This window comes from Elgaria multicarinata, chromosome 5, assembly GCF_023053635.1.
Source record: "Elgaria multicarinata webbii isolate HBS135686 ecotype San Diego chromosome 5, rElgMul1.1.pri, whole genome shotgun sequence".
NCBI classification, from domain to species: domain Eukaryota; kingdom Metazoa; phylum Chordata; class Lepidosauria; order Squamata; family Anguidae; genus Elgaria; species Elgaria multicarinata.
The window spans coordinates 2,612,947-2,637,388 of NC_086175.1; the positions used below are offsets into that span (position 1 = coordinate 2,612,947).

A 24,442-nucleotide genomic window follows, 5' to 3' on the forward strand; every position below is an offset into this window, starting at 1 on the left:
CTTCTGACATCCCTAAATATTAGAGTTTAGTGTTTATCCCATGAAGTTTATTTGCAGTAGGTTCAGGACAGACCAAAAGTTGTACTTTGCACAATGCTTGATTGAGAGAATTCACTACAGTCGGATGTGTTGATGGCTTTGAAAATAGATGCACATACACTGGCAGTTAGCCATGATGGTGAATAGAAGCTCCATGTGGAGAGACATTATATCTCTGAATACCACACACTAAGGACAAAAATGATGGCCATCAGCTTCATGCCTTGCTTGTGCACTTACACTGATATCTCCCTATCTATTGTTGGACTACATTGATTGTGCGATGTTCTAACGCTTATTCTGTTAATTTCAGAGAAATATGTTTCTAAATATGACATTTTAGTCAAAGCTTTACAGAGTGAATAAGCCAATTAAATTGTAATGATGTTATTTTAAGGTATCCCTGTATCTCAGCAGCACTTAATCTGGAATAATGTAGAGCTGGAGGATGATTACTGCTTGAAAGATTACAAGTGAGTATGTAGATGAAATTACATATAACATTTCTGAACATTCTGTTCAGGGGGAAAGGCTTCAAAACATGTTTGCTTGGTTGTTGTTTTTACAGCATTTCAGAAGGTTGCACTTTGAAATTGATATTGGCAATGCGAGGTGGACCTATTAATACTAGAAGAGGTAGGTACCTATTACATTTTCTCTGAAGTACTTTTTTTTTTTACAACAAAGTTACAGTATTGGATCCCACTAATTGGAAAAAAGTAGAACATACGATTGATTTCCCCACTGAAATCAGATGCTCAGCCCTCTCCCACTGATGTCACTGGGAACTTTATTCTTGTTTGAACTTTTATTTAATTCAATGATAAAAAACTGCTGTTTTAAAAGACCACTCTATAATATTCCAGCACATCTCAACTTCTCAATTTTTCCCTTCCTCACATGAACAGTTCTGCCCTTGCTGCCTCCCAGAACACCTGTGTCCTGCCACTTCCTTCAGATACCTCCTCAGAACTCTTTCCCATGAAGTCTTTGGGCATGTCTATACCATGCCTTTTTCTCGGGGATTGCCCTGGGATCATCCCTGTGCATCCACATGATGCACGGCATTCCGGGGGCAGGGAGGGATGATCCCCCCATTTCCCCTGATAATTGGGATGGCTTTAATCCCGACTTTTCCTGTGGCCTCGGGATTGTCCCGAGACCGTGGTAGGTGTGGGCAGCCGTCCCGGTTTTGTCCCAGCTCCTCGCGAGTAAATGCGAGGCGCCAAAAACTGGGCACAAGGCACGGAACTCTTCAGGAGCTCCGTGCCCATTGGGGGTGGGGTGGGGTGAGCGGGTTTTTTTTTAAAAAAACAACAACAACTAACCTTTTCTCTGGAGCGCTCATCTTCAATTTTAAAAAATGGCGGGCGCGACGTCCTTCCTCCCTGGATGTCGTGCGCCGCGTGTGGACAGAGGGGAGGATCTTGTGATCAGCATATCGTGAGATCCTCCCCCCTCACTTCCAGATCGCCAGGAGGTGTAGACATGCCCTTTGTAACAACCCCCTAATCCACATACCCTGTATTGTAACTGAATCTAAATACTTTCATGACTTAGTGGTTCTCAGACACTTATGACCATGCTTGTATTAAATGAAAAAGCTGTCTGGAATCCTGAAATGGTGAAACTACCTAGAAGTATTTGTAGGGTTGGAGGATGTTAAATTATATGATTTTCTGTGGTGATGAAGTTTGTATATATGAGTAGAGAGCGACAGATATGACAAAGCACAGGTGCAGTGCTGGAGTGCTCCCGGTTTGCCCTATTCAAGTACAGAACACCTGAATATGGAGGAGAAGAGAGAGCTCATGCTACCTAAGCTTTTATACTCTTATTCTAGTCAAAGGTGGCAGCCACAATGGATGGACAGGGCAACTGTCCATCTATCAGAAGTGAGGTATCCACTTGTCCTCCAACATCCTTACATTAAACGTTGATGTGTTTTGGAACCATCTCTGACATAATCCGTAAGGGGTTAATTTGAAATTTGTCCAAAATTTATTTGGAAGTCTCCTATCTGGGTGCTTTAGCTTGACCTTTGCAAACCAAGTGGTGTCAAGTAAGATGTTCTCAATCATTGCAGGTGTATAACATCTGCTAGTCAATAAAGGGTTTTTTTCTCCCAATATTATGACTGGGCGTGCACCAAACTTCTTCTGTTCTTCACTGCTTTTTATAACCAGCTGTGAGGCCTTAACCTAAACATCATTCATTGTCCTCGCTGTGGCCATGTAAATAGCAAGTTCAAAGCATAAAAAGCCATGCTGTACCAATTTTCAATCAGTTTTCACAACCGTCAGTTTAGATGTGCTATAAAGTCACAAGAGCAGACATTATAGAATCAAGAGTGTGGCATCTTCTTGGTGGATAATCTTGTGGGTTTACCCAAGAAGCCTAATTAGGCTATCTCACCAATTGAGGACTAAGTAAGCAATGTCCAGGTTGAAGCAGCATTTTCAAATTTTGGTTAGCAATATTATTTAAACCTTTTGATGCTGGATTAACATTCACCAGGACTAAACTGTTTACAGCATGTCTGAGCAGGTCTGTTGTGGGTCATTTTTTAGTGTTTGCCACAGCTAAACTGCTTAGGGTATGTCAATTTCATACTTGAGGTGGTGGCACAAAGTTCAGGCTTTGTGGCACCAAATAGCACAAAAGCTTGACATATGTTTGGAGGGGCTATTACAATGTTGGGTTGTTTTTTTGGTGTTAACTGCAAGCCTTCATTTGATATGTCAGTACACACTCACTTATGGCACACAGCTTGTTGTTTGTGCCACGCAGTGTTTGTATAGGGTTGAGGGGGATACCACATTTCAGGGGTTGTAGTTAATATTTCTCCAAACAAGAACCCATTTGTGCAGAAGCTACTGATATCATTGGCCTAGAGGCCTTTATAGAGGTGTAACTTGGCCTTTGTCATTAAGGATTTTGCCAGCGACAGGAAAGAGGTTCTAATTCCCCTTTGTAAAGGCACAGATTGTACCTTCACTTTGCAAATTCTAGCCAGCTATTTTAAAATAGTTCTTACTTGATAAAATTGTAAGTTTTATTTACATATTTGATAAAGTTACGGATAGTCATTTAATTTGGCCCAGTGGCAACACTTTGTTAGTTCCTCAAAAAGCAAAGATAGCCATATTGGCTTAATATGGATTTTGGAAAAAACCCAGAATCTATATTAGGCTAACTCTAATGTTATGAAAAATGTGCAAGTTTTTGAGGTCTCCATATCTCTTCCTCAGATACGGAAGTTACAAAAAGGAGTTAGGAGGGGGGATGTCGAATTCATAATGTCTCAGTGTCCAGAGTCCTAAAGTGAAATGGGGGGGAGGGTTTGCAGACATTCAAATTGGGCTCAACCAGGTGATATGATGGTTTCAGGTTTTACCTGGGGCTGTCCTTAAGACTGTTGGGAAAGAGAAAGAAGCAAATAATGGTTGATGCCCCATTTTTTAAAATCCAGCTGTTCTTCAGAACTGTCTCAATGCTGGCCAGAGCACTCAGGCTGCATGGCTATGGAAAAGAGAAGTAGAGAAAACTAAGTGGTCTTTATATTAACAAAGCTGGAGATAATTTTAAGTACTGTACAAGGGAGGAGGAGGAAGAAGAAGAGTCAGTTGAAGCCAAATTGAATCTAGATGCTGGAGGAAATGAGCCCTCAGAGAATTCCAGCTTCAGGTGGTATAAAAATCCTCCAGTGTGGGGTCCCACTGTTGAACAAATAAATGCAGTTTTCGCCAAGTGACACAAAAAGCAATGGTAGCCACGTAGGTCATAAGAAAAAATCCAAGATCCGTATTAGTGCAATACCTTTATTAGAGTAACTCAAAGGTCTCAAAATTTTGTGTAGCTGTGCTTTTTTAGTGCAGTGTTTAAGTGAAAATGTGTGTCCTACTTCTTGGTAGAAATTTTCAAACAATAAAACATTTCTTGGTGTTTCTTTTCTCTGTAGTTCCTGTGGAAGATCCCATTAGGGAAATAAAAGAATACATGGACCCTTGTCGGGATGATATCTGGGAGAAGGTTCCATCCAGCAAACAGGTCACCTTTTTGGTATACCGGGAAGGAGACCAATTGAATTTCTTCCGTGTTATAGACAGGGGAGATGGAACTTTAACACCATTGTCTGAATCTTTTAGGTATATTGGGCTTTATTTCTTTTCAGGGGATTTTCAAATTTGCCTTATCAAAGAAAGTTTAGACTACTATAAGAATTTCTTTGAAATCTAAAAATGACATTAAAATGTCACAGCTAGAGCAGATTATATATTATTGCACATGACGTTTCTCAGTGGTATAGCTATTATTGCATACAACATTTCTCAATATTAAAGGAGATGCAGAGATCTGCATCAGAGAGAAGACAGAAGAGTCAAGGGACTGTTTTGTCAACATATTGTTTAGGGCTAATCCTATAGTGGCAGTGCAAACGAACTTTCAATTTAATATGTTTTGTTAACGGCTTTCCATGTTCACTCATGCTGCACATTACAATTCCCCAACTGGCAACCAACACCATCCACATAGAATGATAGAGCTGGAAGTAGGCTGCCACTTATACATCACTCCAAAAGAGGAAATGCATCCCTACAACAGGGAACAGCGATTTTCATAAAATTTGCACTGGGTAATGAATATGTATAGATGCAAATATAGAAGGACTGGTTATCATTTAAATAGAAATACAATACATTTCACCATAGCGGGGAAGACTGACTAGGAGACCCGTGTGCCTGCTGTTCAGCCTGCTGTCTATGTTCAATATATTGATGGCCAACTTCAAGGCTTGTGGGCGACTGTCCCTTCTTAGGTTTCTTTATCTTTATCTTTATCAGACTTGGACTGCACAGCCCTCCAGATAGAGGATCATCCTCTATAAAGTAGGATATATGACAACTCTAGTTGGAAGGGACCTTGAAGGTCATCTAGTCCAACACTCTGTTTGAAGGCCATCTAATCCAACCCTTCGTCTTCAATGTCCCATGCGGGTTGGTTTTGTAATCCTGAGTCAAAATTCCCATAGAGTAGGTTTCCCATGGTGGAGAATGAGCAAAAGAGTTGAGCGAGAAAGAGGCTGCCTTGCTTTTAAGTACTTTTTGAGAACAAGGAGTATTTGAGGTTTGATTCCATAGGTTACTTTATTGCATCATAACTATATGCAAACTTAATCAAGCATAAGCCATATGTATGGACTGGGGTGGAGGTAGAATAGTTCTCAATAATATTGCTGTGTTCATGTCATTGGCTGCTAAGTAAAAAGTCTTGCCTTTTTAAGTGTTTAGATAAGGCAACTTACAGAACTGCTTTTCTGTTTTTAAATGGTGTGTCTGATCTTCACAAAAAACCATAGCATTGGGGATGTAGAGTAAATGATACCCAAAGTGCCCTGTCGAAGGACCTGAGGGCCTGAAATACGTTGGAGCTCTTTTTATATTAAACATCCTTTTTTCTGCCCTTTGCCCATCGCTTTTTTAGCAGTTCCTATGGGTTTTTTTCCTTTTTTGTTGGCTTTGAGAATTGTGAGTGGCAGAAATTATTATCTACTGACACTGATAAAAAGTTGCTGCCATTTCCCCCCCCCCCAAAATATTCTATTTTAATACCTTTGAGTAGAAATGGGTTCTTAACTGAAAATATAGTTTAGTTATGGTATTTATATGCTGCTGTATAACAAAGTTCTTGGGGCAACTCACATGGGTAAAACTAGTAAAAACAGGAAAACAATGTTGTGTGGCAATGCTTATTGGTTCCATTGTAGTCCTTATATTAATAACATTGTTCAGGAGTTGACCGTGTCAGAGTATTTCCCCCTTTTTCAATTTCAGAAGTTACGTTATTTGTCCTATCATATGCTGATGTCATTGCAATTATTTTGGCTAAATTAATTGGGTTGTAGAAGTTACTGAACAATCTAGATAAATTCATGACAGAACACTTTAATCATGCTAATATCAACTGTACTCTGGGATTGGTGGAGAAGAATCTCGTACATAGAAAATAGTAGGGATGTGCTCCGCTCCAATTAGAATCGGAGAATCAGAAGCGAATTGGCCTGCTCCGCCTTGCCCAGAGGCGGAGTAGAAGCGGACCGTGGACCCTTAGAAGCACAGTGAAGAGAAGCACCCATAGGCAGAGCGCTTCTCTTTTCGCGGAGCGATCCGCCTGCCATTTTGGAAAATTTCGCCCATAGGATTGCATTGCGGAAAATAATACGGGATAACTGTGTTGTTTTTAAAGCTATCTTTCTGAAAGTTCATGTGCTTAGAGAGTCGTGGCTGGGGGTCATTTTGAGCCTACTCTCCGGTCTCTGCGTGGTGTGGTTCGCTTGCTATATTTTTTTAAAAAATCGGGTAAAAAAAGCGGGAGAGGTACCTTTTTGAAGTGCTGAGAGGCAGAGTCAACTCCCAGTCATGATCACATGATCCCAAAGTTGGAGGAGGGGATAGGCAAAACAGGATACTTACTAACTTGGGATACTGGGAAACTTCTCTTTCTTAGTCTGAACGGATTTTCCCAGTGTTTTTTAAAACAGTAGCCCCACCAAATGCACAAACACAACCTGAAATTGAAACAAACCATCCTTGCCTCATTTCCTTATGCCCCCAGAAATGTCTGCTGCCTGCCTGCCTTCCCTCCCTCCTCCCCTGCCCACCTCGCAGGGATGGTTTGTGTGTGTCTTGCTTTGACTCGGGATAAGTCCTTCCTGCGCTCACTTAGACTTTTGGAAGTTCTAAATCAATTTTTCAAGTGTGGAAGAAGATTCATATAGGTTTATCTACTCCCCAATTCATGGCATGTTGGGATTTCCATTGAAATGGCCCCATTGAGCTGTCTGCAGCTTTAAATCCCTGAGATACTGGGGTGCCCAATTTTCAAAAATTCCCCAAAAATCAGGGGAGGATGGGATTTGCTTTAGTCTTGGTATGCATGTGTATACATACATGAGGTGTCATGGTGCCTAATTTGACGTGTCTAACGTGAAAATTGACGTAGTTCTAGCATGGGACTTGATTTGGGGTGAGTTAAAAGGTTAAAGCCCCGTCAAAAATCAGGGGATGATGGGATTTGCTTGAAACTTGCCATGAATGTGGATCTAGATGGCATCTGTGAGGGTGCCTGCTTCCAAGTTTTTTTATCTGTCAAAATGTCAGAGTAAATCCCATGTCTGAAAATGGGGTGTCCGATGGTCAAAAATTCCCCAAAAATCAGGGGAGGCTTGGATTTGCTTGAGGCTTAGCATGCATGTGTATACATGGATAAACTGTCATGGTGCCGAGTTTGAGGTTTCTAACGTGAAAATTGACGGAGATATCGAAAGGGGTGTGAATTGGGGTTATGGGTGCTGCGTTAGAGGTTAAAGCCCCGCCAAAAATCAGGGGATGATGGGATTTGCTTGAAACTTGCCATGAATGTGGATCTAGATGGCATCTGTGAGGGTGCCTGCTTCCAAGTTTTTATCTGTCAAAATGTCAGAGTAAATCCCATGTCTGAAAATGGGGTGTCCAATTTTCAAAAATTCCCCGAAAATCAGGGGATGCTTGGATTTGCTTGAGTCTTGGCATGCGTGTGTATATGTCCATGAGGTGTCATGGTGCCAAACTTGAGGTTTCTAACTTTAACATAAAAAGAGTTGTAGACTTTTTTGGATTTCAATGCAAGCCTGGGGGGGGGGGGAAGCAGAGCTCTGATCCAGATCTGGAGCTTCGCAGCGGAGCGGAGCGGACTATAGGCGGAGCGGAGCGGACCCGATCCGGAAGTTGCGGATCTGGAAGAGAAGCGGATCGGGGGGTCCGTGCACACCCCTAGAAAATAGATTATCAGCCCATCGAACAATAATGTAATTTCAGATAATTGGGAATTTTGTTTAGGGCTCCACACTGATGAAAATCATTATAAGATTTTATAGATTCCAGTGCCTGGTTGATACTGCTGTAGATATATATTCAAAGAAAGTAATTCACAATTTATCTATGTTGTTGAGGTTTGCAGGTATTCTAGTGTGTATATTTTGGAAGTGTCACAGAATGCTTTCCTGAGATCTCTTAACTGCTCGTTGCTTGTTAAGGTCGTAATCCAAGGCACATTTAAACAGAAAAAAGTCCTGCAATTGCCAGCATGTCCCACCCTGGCTGGAGCATCCTGGGAATTGCAGGACATTTTCCTCTCTAAAGAGGGAACATTTTATCATATATGGTGGACTTGTAAAAAAGCTAGAACTTTTGAGATACAAATTCATTCTTTAATACAGAAGATATTAAAAACCAATATACAATTGAAACCAGAATGTTTCCATTTGGGCTTAATAGATGATCAGATGAAAAAGAATTATGGGATTTTATTTTCATATATGATAACAGCAGCGAGACTACTATATGCACAAAAATGGAAAGGCACAATAGTACTTACGATTGTCGTGTTTCTCAGAAAATTCCTGCTTTCGATGGGAGACAAATGATGAGGCCTGCTAGGTAATCCACAAAGCTTTTATTAAGCAGCAAACATCTCTTCTACCTGAAGAAAGTCTAATCTCTTGAACACTTCCCGCTAGGCAAAACTATGAGACAATTGTCCGATCAAGGAGAACAGGAAGCCCCTTCCCAAACGCCCGTAACTTCAGAGAGCCTGGTGCGGAGGCAGGTTCTGGCACAATTCTAGTCGGACCGATTTTCTCACGCCTTCCTTCCGCTCTGTGCATTTTAGCTTCTGGCAGATCCTAGCATCAGCTAGCTTGTCGGGGTGCTATTCTCTGGAAGAAAGCTCACTTCCCACTGAGTGTGTAGGATTTGGCCTTGAGGAGATAAACTCTGGAGAGGGCTGACTCTCAGCTGGTAAATCGCCCATGAGAGCTTCCTCCCCCACTGGTACAGGCTGGCTGGTGTCTGGCGCCTCCTCCTCTAGATCCGAATCCGATCCTGATTGATTACCTGAAACACCTTCTTCCAAAACAGGGGCAGTAGGGTTAGATGTGACAACAATGGATGAATGGCTATTGAAGATGTTGGAGTTGGCGGGGATTGCAAAACTTACTTCAATAATTAGAGAAAAGTCAACATCTAGGTTCAGAACTGAATGAAAACCTTTATAAACTTTATGCAGGATCAAGAAAATAATTATTTGTTTATCTGTGGATTCAATGAATAAAGAAAACTTTAAGATAAAATAAATTTTGACTTTTGTAATTATAGAGCAAGAGAAAATATTGTTACATATTTTTGCTGTGGAGAAAATTGGAAGCCCATCTTAATTTTGAATGTTTTTTTATCTGTCTTACTTTGTGTATTTTGTGTTTGTTAGTTTGTTATACTTTGAAGCAATAATAAAAATATTATTTAGAATGTAAAAACACATTTGTACTCTCTCCTTGCCAGTGGTACTTCAGTTTATAATTTGTACGGTGGTGATGATGAAGATACGGAGGCATCTCCTTCTGGTCAACAGATTATTGAGAACTCCATCACAATGAATAAAATGAAGCTGCTGAAGACAAAGATGGAAAACATGAATCTCAGTAAAAAGGTGAAGCTGTAGATTCTCCTACCCCATACTAAATTATTTTTGTCTCCACATTCCAAATCCTTTTAAAGACTGGCTGAACTTTTGCTTGACCCCAGGCTTTAATCATAGTTCTCAAGTGAAAAATCATATGGATTGGATTTATATGCTACCAACCTCCAGATCAGTGTGTAATCACTAGTTCTCCTTCTTGGTCTCTGTGCATCACACACAGGCTCTGCACCTGCATGGAGCAGCATTGGGAAACTTCTAGTGCTGAGGCGTTATGGGTGAGAACCCCTCCCCCACAGCGCCGTGCACATGCTCAGAGGGGTCCCCACCCATTCCCCTCAGTTCTCTTTTGACCACCATCATGGCAACACCATTCAAAGAACTTCTCTTCTTGATTTTTGAGGCGTTTTGTTTCTTCCTTTTAAAAAAAAAAGTTAGTGCTTAGGAATATAGTTCTTCATTTCGAGTCGGGCGTCGCCTCCCAAAGAATACAGATGTATGGCCTTAAGGGCCCCGTTTCGTAAGTGCACTGCTTGTGGAAGTAAGCTTCCACCTACAGACGGCCACTCCTTTTGCCTCTGGTGCTTGGGCAAGGGCCACATTGTTGAGAAGTGCCAGTTATGCCAGGCTTTCTCCAAGCAAACCCAGAAACATCGCTCTGATAGGCTTAAAGCTATTATGTGGACCAAGACTCTCCAGTCAGTGGACCATTAGGCTGAGCCGAAACATCCAGGCAGTACTTCTCTGTTGCCACTTCTCCAAGAAGCAGGACCCAGTGGACAATTGGCCTCTCCGACACGAGCTATGACTTTGACCATAGCCAAGGAATTGTAAAAAAAAGCTAAGTCCAGTAGACTTACTTTTTCTCTTGAAGACCAGAAAAAGAGAAAACAGAAAAAAGTAGCCAAGATGCCGTTGTCTAATATGGGACCTTCACGGTCCCCTCAGCGGCCTTTAACTGAGGAACATGTCGACACCAATGGTGCTCAGTCTCCACAACGGCAACCATACCTCCAAAAGATTGGTACCAACATTTTGATCCTGACTCTGATGCCGGTCGCCTCCCTTTCTACGGTGACTAGGGCTTGCAACCGATCACCTCGCATACAGCCTCTTTTGGGGAGACCATCACCGTCACCTTTGCTCTACTCACCAATTCCATTGTCACAACTCCTAAATGAGTTGGAGTCTTGTCCACTCACTTCTATTTCTGAAGGGGAAATTAGAAATCTATCCCCTCATCGATCGCGCCCTCCTTCTCGATAGCACGAGGACCCACAATGCCACTGTTTCTGGTATCCACCGGAGTTGATGTTTTCGGTAGCAGCAAGCAGGGATTATTATACTCCATCACACGGTCAACATCAGTTGAGATTCCCTGCCCCCCTTGAATGGGATAGGCGCTCTGATTTTGGCTGCTCTTCTTACTGGTCCCCATACTATGATTATGAACTGCGGTCTCAGCACTACTATGATAAAAGAGGTTGGGACTCTTAAGATCGTCATTGATATAAGGACATAGAATACCGACATCAACAGAGTATCGACATAACATTGAGAAGACAGCTGGATGTTTCTTTTACTCCATCCAGGGATGATCACTCGAGATGTACACTGCCACCTCATCAATACCAAATGATGCAGCGTTCTCAACACCAAATTGTGCAAAGGCCTGATCTTCTCCCTTTGTCACTCTCTGATGCTTGATCCCATCCTTCTACTGACAAGCATGTGCAAGACCATCGGACATCAAAGATTATTGTTCAGCTTCTTCTGGACTGGTCTGACTGGTCTGTAGTTCCCAGGAGGAACCTGGGAACTACAGACCAGTCAGTCTGACATCCATCCCTGGGAAAATTCTGGAGCATATTATAAAGAAGTCAATCTGTAAGCATATTGAAAACACTGGAAGCCAACATGGATTTGTCAGGAACAAATCCTATCAGACTAATTTGATCTCATTTTTTGATTGGGTAACCTCCCTTATGGACTGTGGGAATGCTGTGTACATAATATATCTTGACTTCAGCAAAACTTTTGACAAAGTGCCCCATGATATTCTGATTAATAAACTAGCTAAAAGTGGGCTAGATGGAACAACTGTTAGGTAGATTCACAGTTGGCTACAGAATCGAACTCAACAGTACCTTCTCAAGCTGGGGGGAGGTAACGAGTGGAGTACCACAGGGCTAAGTCCTGGGTCCAGTGCTCTTCAACATTTTTATTAATGACTAGCTGTACCCTGCCACGCGTTGCTGTGGCTCAGTCTGGTTAAATTGAAAAGAAAGAAAAGACAAAGCGGATGTTTCTAATATGTTTAATTTCACAATGCTTGTGGATATACAATATTTTTAGTTGTTCCACTGTCTGTGTAGATATAGAGATTGTCTGGTTTGCCGACTCTAGAACACGCAACATATAATTGTCCATGTGAGAAGCAATCTGTGTCTAGATCTAAACCGCACAATTCTAAAGATTGGCCCTGAGCTTTGTTGATGGTGATTGCAAACGCCAATCGAATTGGGAATTGCAATCTCTTAAATTGAAATGGCATATCTGTTGGAATCATAGGAATGCGAGGAATGAGGACATCTTCACCTTTGAAAAGTCCTGTCAAGTTTGATCTCCGACTATAACAATTGCCACTTCGTCTATAGTTGGAGCATTGAATCTTCGCACATGTTCTCCAGCAGGCGTTTTGTCAGCATGAATAACAATCTTGTGTGTATCAGATGGCATCATGTCAATTGCTGTTTTGAACAAATGTACTAAATTGTTTTTTTCGTGAAGTAGCTGTTGCAGTTTTGAAACGATGGACCTTTTTATGCCGGTATAAATTCCGCAGCGTGCATTCAATTCATCATTGCCATCACCAATGAAATACATTTGTAGGAATTTATGTTGACTATCTTGAAACGGAAGGAAGGAGCCAGCTTTATGATAAATTTGTCCTTTGACTTTGAAAGTTGGCATAAATGGAGCTGTGATGATTTCTGCACCGAACGACATCATTTGGAAGCATGAGTTGTATTTCCTGATGTTAGATAGGAAATGCTTTGATTCTGCGGTATATCCGGCAAGCAAAGTTTGTAATGGCTCTGGTGGTTCTCCAAGTTGAGGCAGTTTAATTTTTCCAGCAGCGCAACACATTCCTTTTGTTTCTCCAGTAAATTTAAGAGCCTTGCAATAAGGACACACTTCAGTCACAGTGCAGATGAGAACTTGCCGCCTCAAACTATAATCATCAGCTGGGTTGTACCGGAATGCAAGGCGATTGTAATCATGTGATTGTTTACCACGGAGTCGTGTTTGACGCTGATGTGCTGTTTCTCGTTGACGTCTTTCAGCCACTCTCAGCCTGTCACGTTCATTCTGTTGAGAACAAAGCAGATCTGAAGCTGTAGAACGCGATTGCCGTGCTCGCAACCGTGCATCCTCAAGTCTGGCTGAACGTTGCTTGGCTGGTTCCTTGGCACGTATTTGAGGCATTCTTTTTCTTTTTTTCTCGTTTGCTGATGCCCGTTCTTCCTCAGTCTGATTTGCAATTTCTCGTTGCAGTGCTTCCGCTCCGCGAGTACGACAACCTAAGTGTGACCTTCTGCGAGGCATTATTTGGATGAAGTAAAGCAGATTGTTTGGTTTTTTAAAAAGGATGTTTTTATGGTGAGAGGGTTAGCGGAAACTCCTGGCAGTTACCTTTCTTCAGAACATGTAACTGTCACAGGTGTGACATCTATAGTCACTCAGCTAATTGTGAGAAAACATGCAAATAGGAGAGGAGGCAGAGGCAGCGGATTGGCCTACTGGTTGGCGATGTCACAATGATCAGCAGGAGTGGTTTTGAGGAGGCCTATTTCTTCGATTTTAAGACAAACCTTTGACCCCATATAGAACATAGTTACATAACAACGCTCGCGTATTCGAATGCAACGTTGTGTCAAAATTTCAAAGCAATCGGTGAAGAACTTTCGGAGATATAACATCTGTTTCGAACGGACATTTACATTTTTATTTATATAGATTTGGAAGAGGAGGTGCAGGGAACTCTTATCAAATTTAACAGATGACACAGAATTGGGTGGGATAGCTAATACCCTGGAAGACAGAAACAAACTTCAAAGTGTTCTTGATAGGCTGTAGTGCTGGACTGAAAACAACATATTGAAATTTAATAGGGATAAATGCCAAGTTCTACGTCCAGGAAAAAGAAACCAAATGCAGAGTTGCAAGATGGGGGATACTTGGCTCAGCAATAGTACAAACGAGAAGGATCTTGGAATTGTTGTAGATCACAAGCTGAATATGAACCAACAGTGCGATAAGGCTGCAAGAAAGGCAAATGCTATTTTGGGCTGCATTAATAGAAGTGTAAATTCCAAATCGCGTGAGGTACTGGTTTCTCTTTATTCTTCTTCGTGGTCTCTGTGCATCACACATATGGGCGTGAAGCCCCGCTTTGGGAATCTTCTATAGCTAAGAGGTATTTTGGGCGGGAACCCCTCCCCCTCTACTGCGCATATGCAGAGGGGTTCCCGCCCAGATTCCTCAGTTCTTCTTTGACTGTCACCGCGACAGCCTCGTCGAGAACGCTTCTGTTTAAAACAAACAAAAATAGCTAAGATACCTTCGTTACCTCTCTTTTCTTCTCCTCTTCTTCTTCTCTTCGTTTACTCTTACCTTCCTATAAAAATAAATAAAAATAAATATTTATTCTCCAACTTTACCTCAAAATCTCTGCTTTCTCTAACTTAGCCCGCATGGGCCCCAAGGCCCCATTTAAAAAGTGTGCCCGTTGTGGCACGAAGTTACCTCCGTCCGACGGACACAATTTTTGCGTGATCTGTTTAGGAGAAGGCCACAAGGTAGACGCTTGTCCTCATTGCCAAGCGTTTTCCAAACTCACCAGACGCCACAGTGCAGATAAATTAAGGGCTGAGCTGTGGGAAAGGGCACTCAGAGCAGTAGATAAACCTGCTATGGCGCAAGAAGAGCCGTTCGTGCCTCCAGCTCCCATCCAGCCGACAACACGTCAAGCTGACAGGCCCCGAGAGGACACCCCTGCTACACCAGTGCGATCCTTAGCTACTTCGGTAGCTAAAAAGTTATCAAAAAAGGCAAGAACGCCAAAAACCGCCGATAATGGAAAGCACAAGAAAAAATCTAAAGTGCCTCATAAACACGCCAATAAAGCAGCTTCGACGTCGATACCCACGCCCGTAACGGCACCATCATCGACAATCCAACCAGGATCGATATCAACAGCTCAAACCGCTTCGATGGTTGACCCAATAACGACAACATCGTTGTCAGAGGGGGAAATAAGGGACACCTCCTCCGTCCGTAGCAGGGATCCATTACGAGTACCGGCTGCCCAAGTATCTGTTTCACCATCGACTAACTTACCTGCCTGAGATCATCAGAGGCTAGAATATAGATGTCGAACATCGACTCACCATCGATCTCCAGAATCACTTCATTCTTTTGATAGTCAATATCGTGAATCCTATTCATACTACTACCGCAGGCAGCATCGCTCCAGATCTCCTGCAAGGGATTGGGAAAGGGAATCGCAGTGGTCACTTCCCCCAAGACATACATATCAGTACGCAGATTGGCGCGAGCTAGAGGATCGATATCGAAGATCGCCCGCTCGACGTCGCCCATCGGAAACTATGTCGGCAATTGAACCTGAGCTAGAGGATCGATATCGAAGATCGCCCGCTCGACGTCGTCCATCAGAAACTATATCGGCACCTGAACCAATTGTAAATATACAAACACGGCAAGTAACTAGGCCCGAAGAGATAATGACCCATCAATCTCAGCAGATGGAAATCCAAACCATACAGGTTCCTTCCTCCCCACAATCTGTGGAAGATTATTGCTCCGATTCCATATCGGTTACCTCAGCAGCGCCATCGCAACCGTCACCCGACTCGATAGTCAAGGCACAGGGATCCGTCTCCCCATCAGAAGGACTGGGACATTTCGCAGACCTTATTCAAAGGATGGCGCAGTCCTTGGGTATCGAGACGAAGCAAACACTAGAGAAATTGGCAGACACAGTGTTTGAGGCTATTTATACGGATGCCACAACCCCAGTGGCTATCCCGTTTCTACCAACATTATCGTTATTTTGACATTATCGAAAAATGTCAAAGAGCACTGGAAAGATCCCGCAACATTCCAACCATCCTCAAAGCGTCTCGACAACATGTATAGAGTTTTTGAAAAAGACGCCGAATTTTTATTCACGCACCCTCAACCCAACTCAATAATAGTTGAGTCAGCACAAGGTCGATCGCAAAGGGTCCATACAGCACTGGTCGATAAGGAAGGAAGGCGATTAGACTTGATGGGACGCAGAATCTATTCTACAGCATCCCTCAGTTTAAAGATAGCTAATTACCAAACAACGATGTTGAGGTACCAGCTCTTCTTATGGGAAAAGATGATGTTGTTATGCGAGACTCTAGGAGATGACCAAAGAGAGCTGGCTAGGGTATTTCATGCTGAGGCTACATGCATGGCAAGACAACAGATCGCGACGGCCAAGCACCAATCAGATTGCGGAGCTAAATCTATGGTAGCTTCAGTGGCCCTACGCAGGCATGCCTGGCTCAGGTCAGCAGGCCTCTTCTAGGAAGCCAGGACTCGTATAGAAAGCCTCCCTTTTGATGGCACAGGCCTCTTCAACTCAACAACGGACGAGGCAATAGATACGGTCCAAAAGGCAAGAATAACAGCCAGAAAGATGGAAATTGGAGTAATGCAGCAGCAATACTTCAAACCCAGAAGGTGGTACGGAATGGGGTCTAGCGCACCACGCTATCAACCTGACAAACAACGACCCAGACAACCACCACCATTCCAGCAGGGAAGAAGACAGTTTCCACCTTCTAAATCAAAGTTCCAACACCGAAGACCGGATTACCTTTGACTTGACCAAAATTTACAACACTACCCCCCCCCTTTGGCAACCGCCTCTCCACATCAATCGGGGCCTGGTCTCAAATAACATCAGACAAATGGGTGCTCTCGATAATCGAGAGGGGTTACAGAATAGAATTCGACTCTTTACCCCCAATGGGGCTCCTGAAAAGAACAACACTATCCACACCTCTACAAGAGGAAGTCTACTCGCTCTTAAAAAAAGGAGCAATACGATCGTTATCGAAACAACATCTGAACCAAGGGTTCTATTCTCGCTACTTCGCCGTCCCGGAGACCGACGGAGGAATACGTCCCATATTGGACTTAAGGGATGTAAATGCCTACATTACACCAAGGAAGTTTCGAATGGTTTCCCTCCCCACTATACTACCGTTGCTCACAAAGCACTCTTGGTTCGCCTCCATCGATTTAAAAGATGCTTATTTTCACATAGCCATTCATCGCGACAGCCAACCTTACCTCCGTTTCATCATCGGCAATCAGGCCTTCCAATATCAGGTGTTGCCTTTCGGTCTTTCAACAGCACCCAGGGTCTTCACGAAATGTATTGCAGCAGTCTGCGCCCATCTCAGATATCAGGGCATACAGATCCATCCATATATAGACGACTGGCTGTTGGTAGCGGATTCATAACAAACCCTTCAACATCATATCCACTATGTTCAGAATCTCATGCATCAACTGGGTCTACTGATAAACACAGAGAAGTCAATTCTCTCCCCAACCAAAACTATAAAATACATAGGAGCAATCCTAAATTCAAACACTACCAGAGCATATCTACCTGCAGACAGATCGACTGTCATAAGGAACTTGACAATCCGAGTAATGAGACAACACACCATAACGGCCTATACAGTACAAAGACTGCCAGGACTAATGGCATCAACTACCATGGTGGTACCTTTAGCAAGACTAAAGATGAGGATTTTACAACTGTGGTTCAACAAACTATTCAACCCTCTTCAGAATGCCAGACGTACCATCCTGACTCTATCACCAACTGTTATCAAATCCTTAACGTGGTGGACGAACCACCACAATTTGATAAGGGGGGTACTTTTCCAACCCTCCACACTGACCAAATCAGTCACAACGGATGCCTCTCTCAACAGCTGGGGAGCTCATCTCAACTCCTTGAGGGTGCAAGGACTCTGGTCAACAAAGGAAAAGAAAAAACACATCAACTACCTCGAGCTGCTAGCGGTCCAGAAGGCCCTCAAAGCGTTCGAGACAGAGATATCGAAACAACATATCCAAGTCACTTCAGATAACACAACAGTTGTTTTCTACCTCAACAAACAGGGGGGAACGAAATCCCCACCATTGATAAAACTTACCATTCACATATGGGAGTGGTGCACTCGACGCCGAATATTCCTGACAGCGGTCCATATAGCGGGACTGGACAACCGTCTGGCAGACACCCTCAGCAAGCACGGATCAGTAGTCCACGAATGGAGGATTCATCCAGTGATTATCGAAGGAATATTCCAAATCTGGGGGAAACCACAAATAGATCTCTTCGCAACAGAAGACAACACAGTTTGCAACCTATTCTGCAGCAGAGCAGGAATAGGAAAAAGATCACTAGGAGATGCATTTCTCTATTTCCCCCATTTCCTCTAATAACGAGGATATTATCCAAGATTATTCAAGACAACGCAAATTGCATAATTCTGACACCCTGGTGGCCCGGGCAGAATTGGTTCGCGACACTGTTGAACAGGTCGCGGGGCCTCTACAGGAAGCTACCAATGAGAAGAGATCTTCTCTTCCAGCACCAAGGCCGATATATCATCCAGACTTAGACACACTTCACATGACCGCATGGAGGTTGACCCCTCAATAACGGACAATGACTTAACAGCCAAGATCCAAAGGGTTTGGATCCAAAGGGATCCAAAGATGCGGCACTAAAGCCTTCCACACGAACAAACTATAATAGGAAGTGGTCTGCATTTAATTCCTTTGCATCTGAAAGAGGTTTTCCTCCCAAAACTTGTTCCATTCATCAGATCCTGTCCTTTTTATTGTTGTTAGTTGACAAGGGCCTGAAAGTTTCTTCTTTAAAAGTATATTTAGCAGCAATCTCCTTTTCCCATGTTTGTATTGATGGTTTCAGGGTTTTTTTCACACCCAACAGTTAAGCGTTTTTTAAGGGGCCTATCTAACTTAAACCCACCAGTAAGAACTTTTTCGCCTTCCTGGAGCCTATCTGTAGTACTGCATGCACTATCAAGGTCACCTTTCGAGCCGCTGGCAACCACTAACTTACGCCTTCTTACATTAAAGATTGTTTTCTTGGTAGCGATCACGTCTGCAAGGCGTGCAAGTGAACTATGTGCATTAAGAATAGATGAGCCATACCTAGTGTTCCACCATGACAAGGTTATACTCCGCCCTGACATTCAATTCCTACCGAAGGTGGTTTCTGCCTTTCATGTCAATCAGGACATTGTGTTACCAGCCTTTTTTCCTTCTCCTTCAACAACCTTGGAAAAGACCTTACATTCAAGAAGGGCCTTGGCTTTCTATAAAGAGCGCACTGCTCCATTTCGCCAATCACAACGCCTATTCCTCTGTCATGGGGGAAACAGGAAGGGCCAACCTGTATCATCTCAAAGGCTCTCATCTTGGCTGGTCCAGTGTATTACTCTGGCCTACCAGCTGCAGAAATTGGAACCCCCAACATCAATTAAGGGGCATTCCACCAGAGCTGTCTCCACATCATCTGCCTTCCATCGTGGCACCACCGTTCCAGAGATATGCAAGGCAGCAACATGGGCTCGACCAATGTCGTTTGTGTCACACTATAAACTGGACGTCAGGTCGAGATCCGACTGCTCCTTTGGCAGGGCAGTATTGTCATCCGTATTCACCAAAGGACACCAACCCTCCTCCGGTGAGTAAAAGCTTGCTAATCGCCCATATGTGTGATGCACAGAGACCACGAAGAAGAACGACAGGTTGCTTACCTGTAACTGTGGTTCTTCGAGTGGTCATCTGTGCAGTCACACAACCCACCCACCATATTCCCCTCTTAGTGTCCATCAAATATTATTAATGCTTATCTAGTACTTTTTTCAGAAACACCTACAGGTGTATATATAATCCTCAGACGAGGCCTTCAGGTCTCAGAAGAACTGAGGAATCTGGGCGGGAACCCCTCTGCATATGCGCAGTAGAGGGGGAGGGGTTCCCGCCCAAAATGCCTCTTAGCTATAGAAGATTCCCAAAGCGGGGCTTCGCGCAGGCGCAGAGCCCATATGTGTGACTGCACAGATGACCACTCGAAGAACCACAGTTACAGGTAAGCAACCTGTCCTTCGGCCCTGATTAGGCCTCATCTAGAGTATTGCATCCAGTTCTGGGCACCACACTTCAAGAAGGACGCAGACAAGCTGGAGCATGTTCAGAAGAGGGCAACCAGGATGATCAGGGGTCTGGAAAGAAAGCCCTATGAAGAGAGACTGAAAGAACTGGGCATGTTTAGCCTGGAGAGGAGAAGATTGAGGGGAGACATGATAGCACTTTTCAAATACTTAAAAGGTTGTCACACAGAGGGGGCCCAGGATCTCTTCTTGATTCTCCCAGAGTGCAGGACACGGAATAACGGGCTCAAGTTAAAGGAAGCCATCACCGCATGCAGACATTGCTGCTCAGGGAGCTCTTTCCCCTTCAGAGAACCTTGGACAATTCACAGACCAAGTTCTGCATATAGCTCAAGTGCTGGGAATTGCCGTTCAGCAATCCGTTCCCACCATTCAAGACCCAGTCTTTGACTCTGTGTCGACAGACATAACCCAACCTGTTTCCATACTGATGCTTCCAGTTCTGTTAGACACCATTAAGCATTCCTGGGATGCACCATCATCAATGCACCCAATTTTAAAGCGGCTAGATAGCCTTTACAAAGTTCAGCAGGAAGGAGCCGCTTTTCTTTTTCAACACCCAGCCCCATACTTGGTTATTGTAGAGGCAGCCCAAGGCAAGACCTACAAAGAAGGAAGAAGGAAGGTGTCTGGGTCTCCAGGTTTATTCTTCTGCGAGTTTGGGTTTGCGACTGGCCAACTACCAGGCCACGATGTTATGGGAACTACCAGACTAGCTCCTGTTATAGGAAAAGATGGGGAAGTTAATAGATCATCTCCCTGATGGATAAGCACTCTCTTGCTCATCATATCCATAATGAAGCCTTAAACTATCCAACCAACAAATTCATGTCTAAACACGAAGTTGACAGTGGGTCATTCCAGCTCTTGCCTTATGTAGATACGCCTGGCTTAGATCAGCAGGTCTTTCCCAGGAGATGCGGGCTAGAATTGAAGACCTACCTTTCGATGGTTCTGGTCTTTTTAATGATAAAACCGATGACGCACTTGATGCTGTCCAGAAGGCTCATGCGACGGCTAGAAATATGGGATTCGAACAGCCTTACATCCCACCACAGCGTTGATGGTCTTGACCTCGACCATCTTTCTCTCAAGATCGACACCATCAACAGCAACAACTTTCCTTTTGGCAGAAACCTCCACAGCAGAGAAGACAATTTCCCGCATCCAGAGGAAGGGGTTTCCCTAAGAGGAACAATCCTTCAAACCAAAACTGTTTTGACTCCTACCAGACTCAGTTCATAGATCATTCCGGCCTTTTCAGAGAGTGCTTGGCTCCTTTTCTTCCGGCTTGGCGAGCTATCACCAATAATTGATGGGTACTCTCTATTATAGAAAAAGGCTACCATTTGGAATTCGAAGATGTCCCTTCTCTAGGGACCTTGAAGTATACCTTGAACAATGACACCCTTCCATCAGAAATCTCCTCATTGCTCTGCAAGCGAGCCATCCTACCGGACGACCTTCACAACAGGTTTTACTCCAGGTACTTCACAGTGCCAAAGAAGGACGGAGGTCTTTGTCCAATTCTGGACCTGCGCAACCTCAATACTTCCCTCCGTATCAGGAAATTCCGAATGGTCTCGCTGGCCTCTCTTCTCCCTCTTCTCGACGCAGGCAGTTGGCTCGCATCAATCAATCTCTGTGACGCCTACTTCCATGTCTCCATCAATCACTCCCACCACAAGTATCTGCATTTTATTGTCGGAGACATGATTACCAATACACTGCACTTCCCTTCAATCTTTCCACTGCATCAAGAGTATTCTCGAAATGCATGGCCATCACCTGTGCAAATCTCAGGCTCACCAGCATCGAGGTATATCGTTACCTCAACGATTGGCTCCTCGTCGCCAAGACAAAACTCCAGCTTCAGAGGTCCATCGTCATCACCCACAACCTTCTGTGTCAACTCGGCCTGTATATAAATTATGAAAAGTCTCATCTCCATCCATGGCAATTTATGGCGGTCTATTAGACTCTAATGTCAGCAAGGCTTTTCTCCCACAAGATTGGGCTCAAAAAATAACACAGCTTGCCACCATTATCAAGAGAGCAACTTAGGTCAGGGCATTCAATATCCAATGCTTGCTTAGACTTATGGCCTCGACAACAGCTATTGTACAACAGTCCAGTCTCCGAATGCGACGTCTACAGTTTTGGTTCCTCCAGTCATTCAACATCCACAAGAACCCCAGACATACCAAAATAAGTCTGCTGCCTTTCGTCCAGGCCTTCATCTCATGGTGGACACGGTTGAGTTCTCTAAGTCAGGGAGTTCCTTTCCATTCTCAGGGCATTCAGGGCATCATAACAACAGACGCCTCCCTCCTTAGTTGGGGTGCCCACTATCAGGGCTTACAGGTCCATGGACATTGGAGTGATGTCAAGTGTACCAACAACATCAACTGCTTGGAATTAATGGAGGTTTACAAAGCACTGATAGCCTTCAAACCGAACCTTCGGCATGGACTTTTACAAGTTGCAGCAGACAACACTACTGCCATTGCCTACCTGAACAAACAGAGTGGAACCAAATCTTGACTTCTCCTAGAAATTTTGACTTGGTGTTTCGACAGAAAACTGCAGCTTACAGCCATACACATTGCCGGTGCTCACAACACCTTAGTGGACAATCTCAGCTCAGCAAGATTCTCACGAATGGCAGCTACACTGACAAGTCCTGGACCATCTATTTTGCACCTGGGGACTTTCTGAGATCGATCTCTTCATGACACCAACCAACTCTGCGCTTCCCCAGTTTTGCAGCAGAGCAGGCCAGGAAGGAACTCGATAGGGAATGTCAGCCTCTATTATCCATTTCCCCCCTTCCATCTGATCTCTTGGGTCATCTCAAAGATCATGGTCGAGCAAACGTCCTGCATTCTGGTAACCTTGTGGTGGCCCCGGCAAATGTGCTTCGCCCATCTCAGTTAAGGCACGGCAACTGCTGGAGTCTCCCAAACATCCCGGATCTCCTCACACAGTGCCAAGGGTGCTTCAGACACCCTGATCTCCGGATGCTTTGGTTGACGGGGTGGAAAATGTAAGCTCAGAGCTTAACAAATTTTACGCTTCTCTATGCAGTCCTGCAGGCATCCAGGAAAGACTCTACCCACGTGTCGTATCATAGGAAATGGACTGCATTTACAGCTTCCGCTTTAGCTAATAACTTTCAGCCTAGAGTCACTTCCTTACAACAAGTTCTATGTTTCTTTCCTCGATTTTTGTGAAGGCCTTCATTACTTGTCTCTACCTGTTTTATCTTGCAGCAATTTCTGCATCCCACCCTCCTGTTGAGGGATTCACAATTTTTTCACACCCTCTTTCTAAGAAGTTTCTCAAGGGCATTCATAATTTAGCTCCACCAGTCAGACCAGTTGTCCTAGCATGGAGCCTCTCAGTTGTCATAAACGCCTTAACTTCTCCTTTCGAGCCAATGGTGGCATCAGACTTTGGGTTGTTATCCTGGAAGACTGCCTTTTTAGTCGCAGTGACGTTGGCACATCAATCTAGCAAACTCTGTGCTCTCCGAGTGGACCCGCCATATCTATCCTTCCACAAGGACAAGGTTCTTCTTAGACCAGACCTTACTTTCTTACCTAAAGTCATTTCAGATTTCAACTTGAAGCAGACAGTCAATTTACTGGCTTTCTTTCCAACACCGGCTTCAGCACTGGAGACAACGATGCATACTCTCGATGTCCGTAGAGCACTTGCTTTTTATAAAGATAGATCTACAGCCTTGCACATCATTATTCTGGCTGAAACAAGGGATTGCCAATTTCATTTCAGCGTTTAGCTATCTGGATCATTAATACGATTACTCTGGCCTATAAGTTGCAAGGTCTATCGCTCACCGCACGGGTTAGAGCACACTCTATTCGAGCTATGGCTACGTTGACAGCTTTCGACAAGGGAAAGCTGTCGACCTAGTCCCATCCCTCCACCTTTGTGAAGCATTACCATCTCGACGTTTGAGCTCAAGCTGATTTTACTTTCGGAAGGGCGGTCCTCTCATCAATACTGGCATAAACACCTACCCTCCTGCCTGGTAAATCAGCTTGCTGTTCACCCATGTGTGATGCACAGAGGCCACGAAGAAGAAAGACAGGTTGCTTACCTGTAACTGGAGTTCTTTGAATGGTCATCTGTGCGTTCACACAACCCACTTGCCTTCCCCACTATGGCGTTCATGCGTATGATGTTGACACAGTGTCGTGTTACAGTAACCTTAATACATCTCATATATCACGATGTCGGTCTCCATGAACTGAGGGGAATGGGCGGATAGCCCTCTGACCATGCGCATGGCGCCATGGGCAAGGGTTCCCCGCCCAGAATGCCTCAGCTCTAGAAGTTTCCCGATGCTGCTCTGTGCAGGCACAGAGCCCATGTGTGAATGCGCAGATGACCATTCGAAGAACTCCAGTTACAGATAAGCAACCTGTCTTTTTCTTTACCTCAATAGCTGTCATTGGTCCAACAAAAGATATTACTTTGCACACTATGTGTATGTGTGTCAAATACAATTTTATATC

General features: G+C 43.9%; 1 protein-coding gene across 9 annotated transcripts in view; it reads left to right on the forward strand.

Moving 5' to 3' along the window:
- ZFAND4 (zinc finger AN1-type containing 4) overlaps positions 1–24,442 on the forward strand; it is a 66,536-nt gene that overhangs the window by 10,849 nt on the left and 31,245 nt on the right. For 8 of the 9 annotated variants that reach the window (XM_063125892.1, XM_063125890.1, XM_063125889.1 and 5 more), the window contains 4 exons: positions 437–512; positions 608–675; positions 4,001–4,187; positions 9,417–9,564. In XM_063125892.1, the coding sequence (XP_062981962.1) occupies positions 437–512; positions 608–675; positions 4,001–4,187; positions 9,417–9,564 (479 nt within the window). Of the gene's footprint in view, positions 1–436; positions 513–607; positions 676–4,000; positions 4,188–9,416; positions 9,565–24,442 lie in introns of those variants that run through there. The other variant, XM_063125896.1, reaches the window with a different exon arrangement.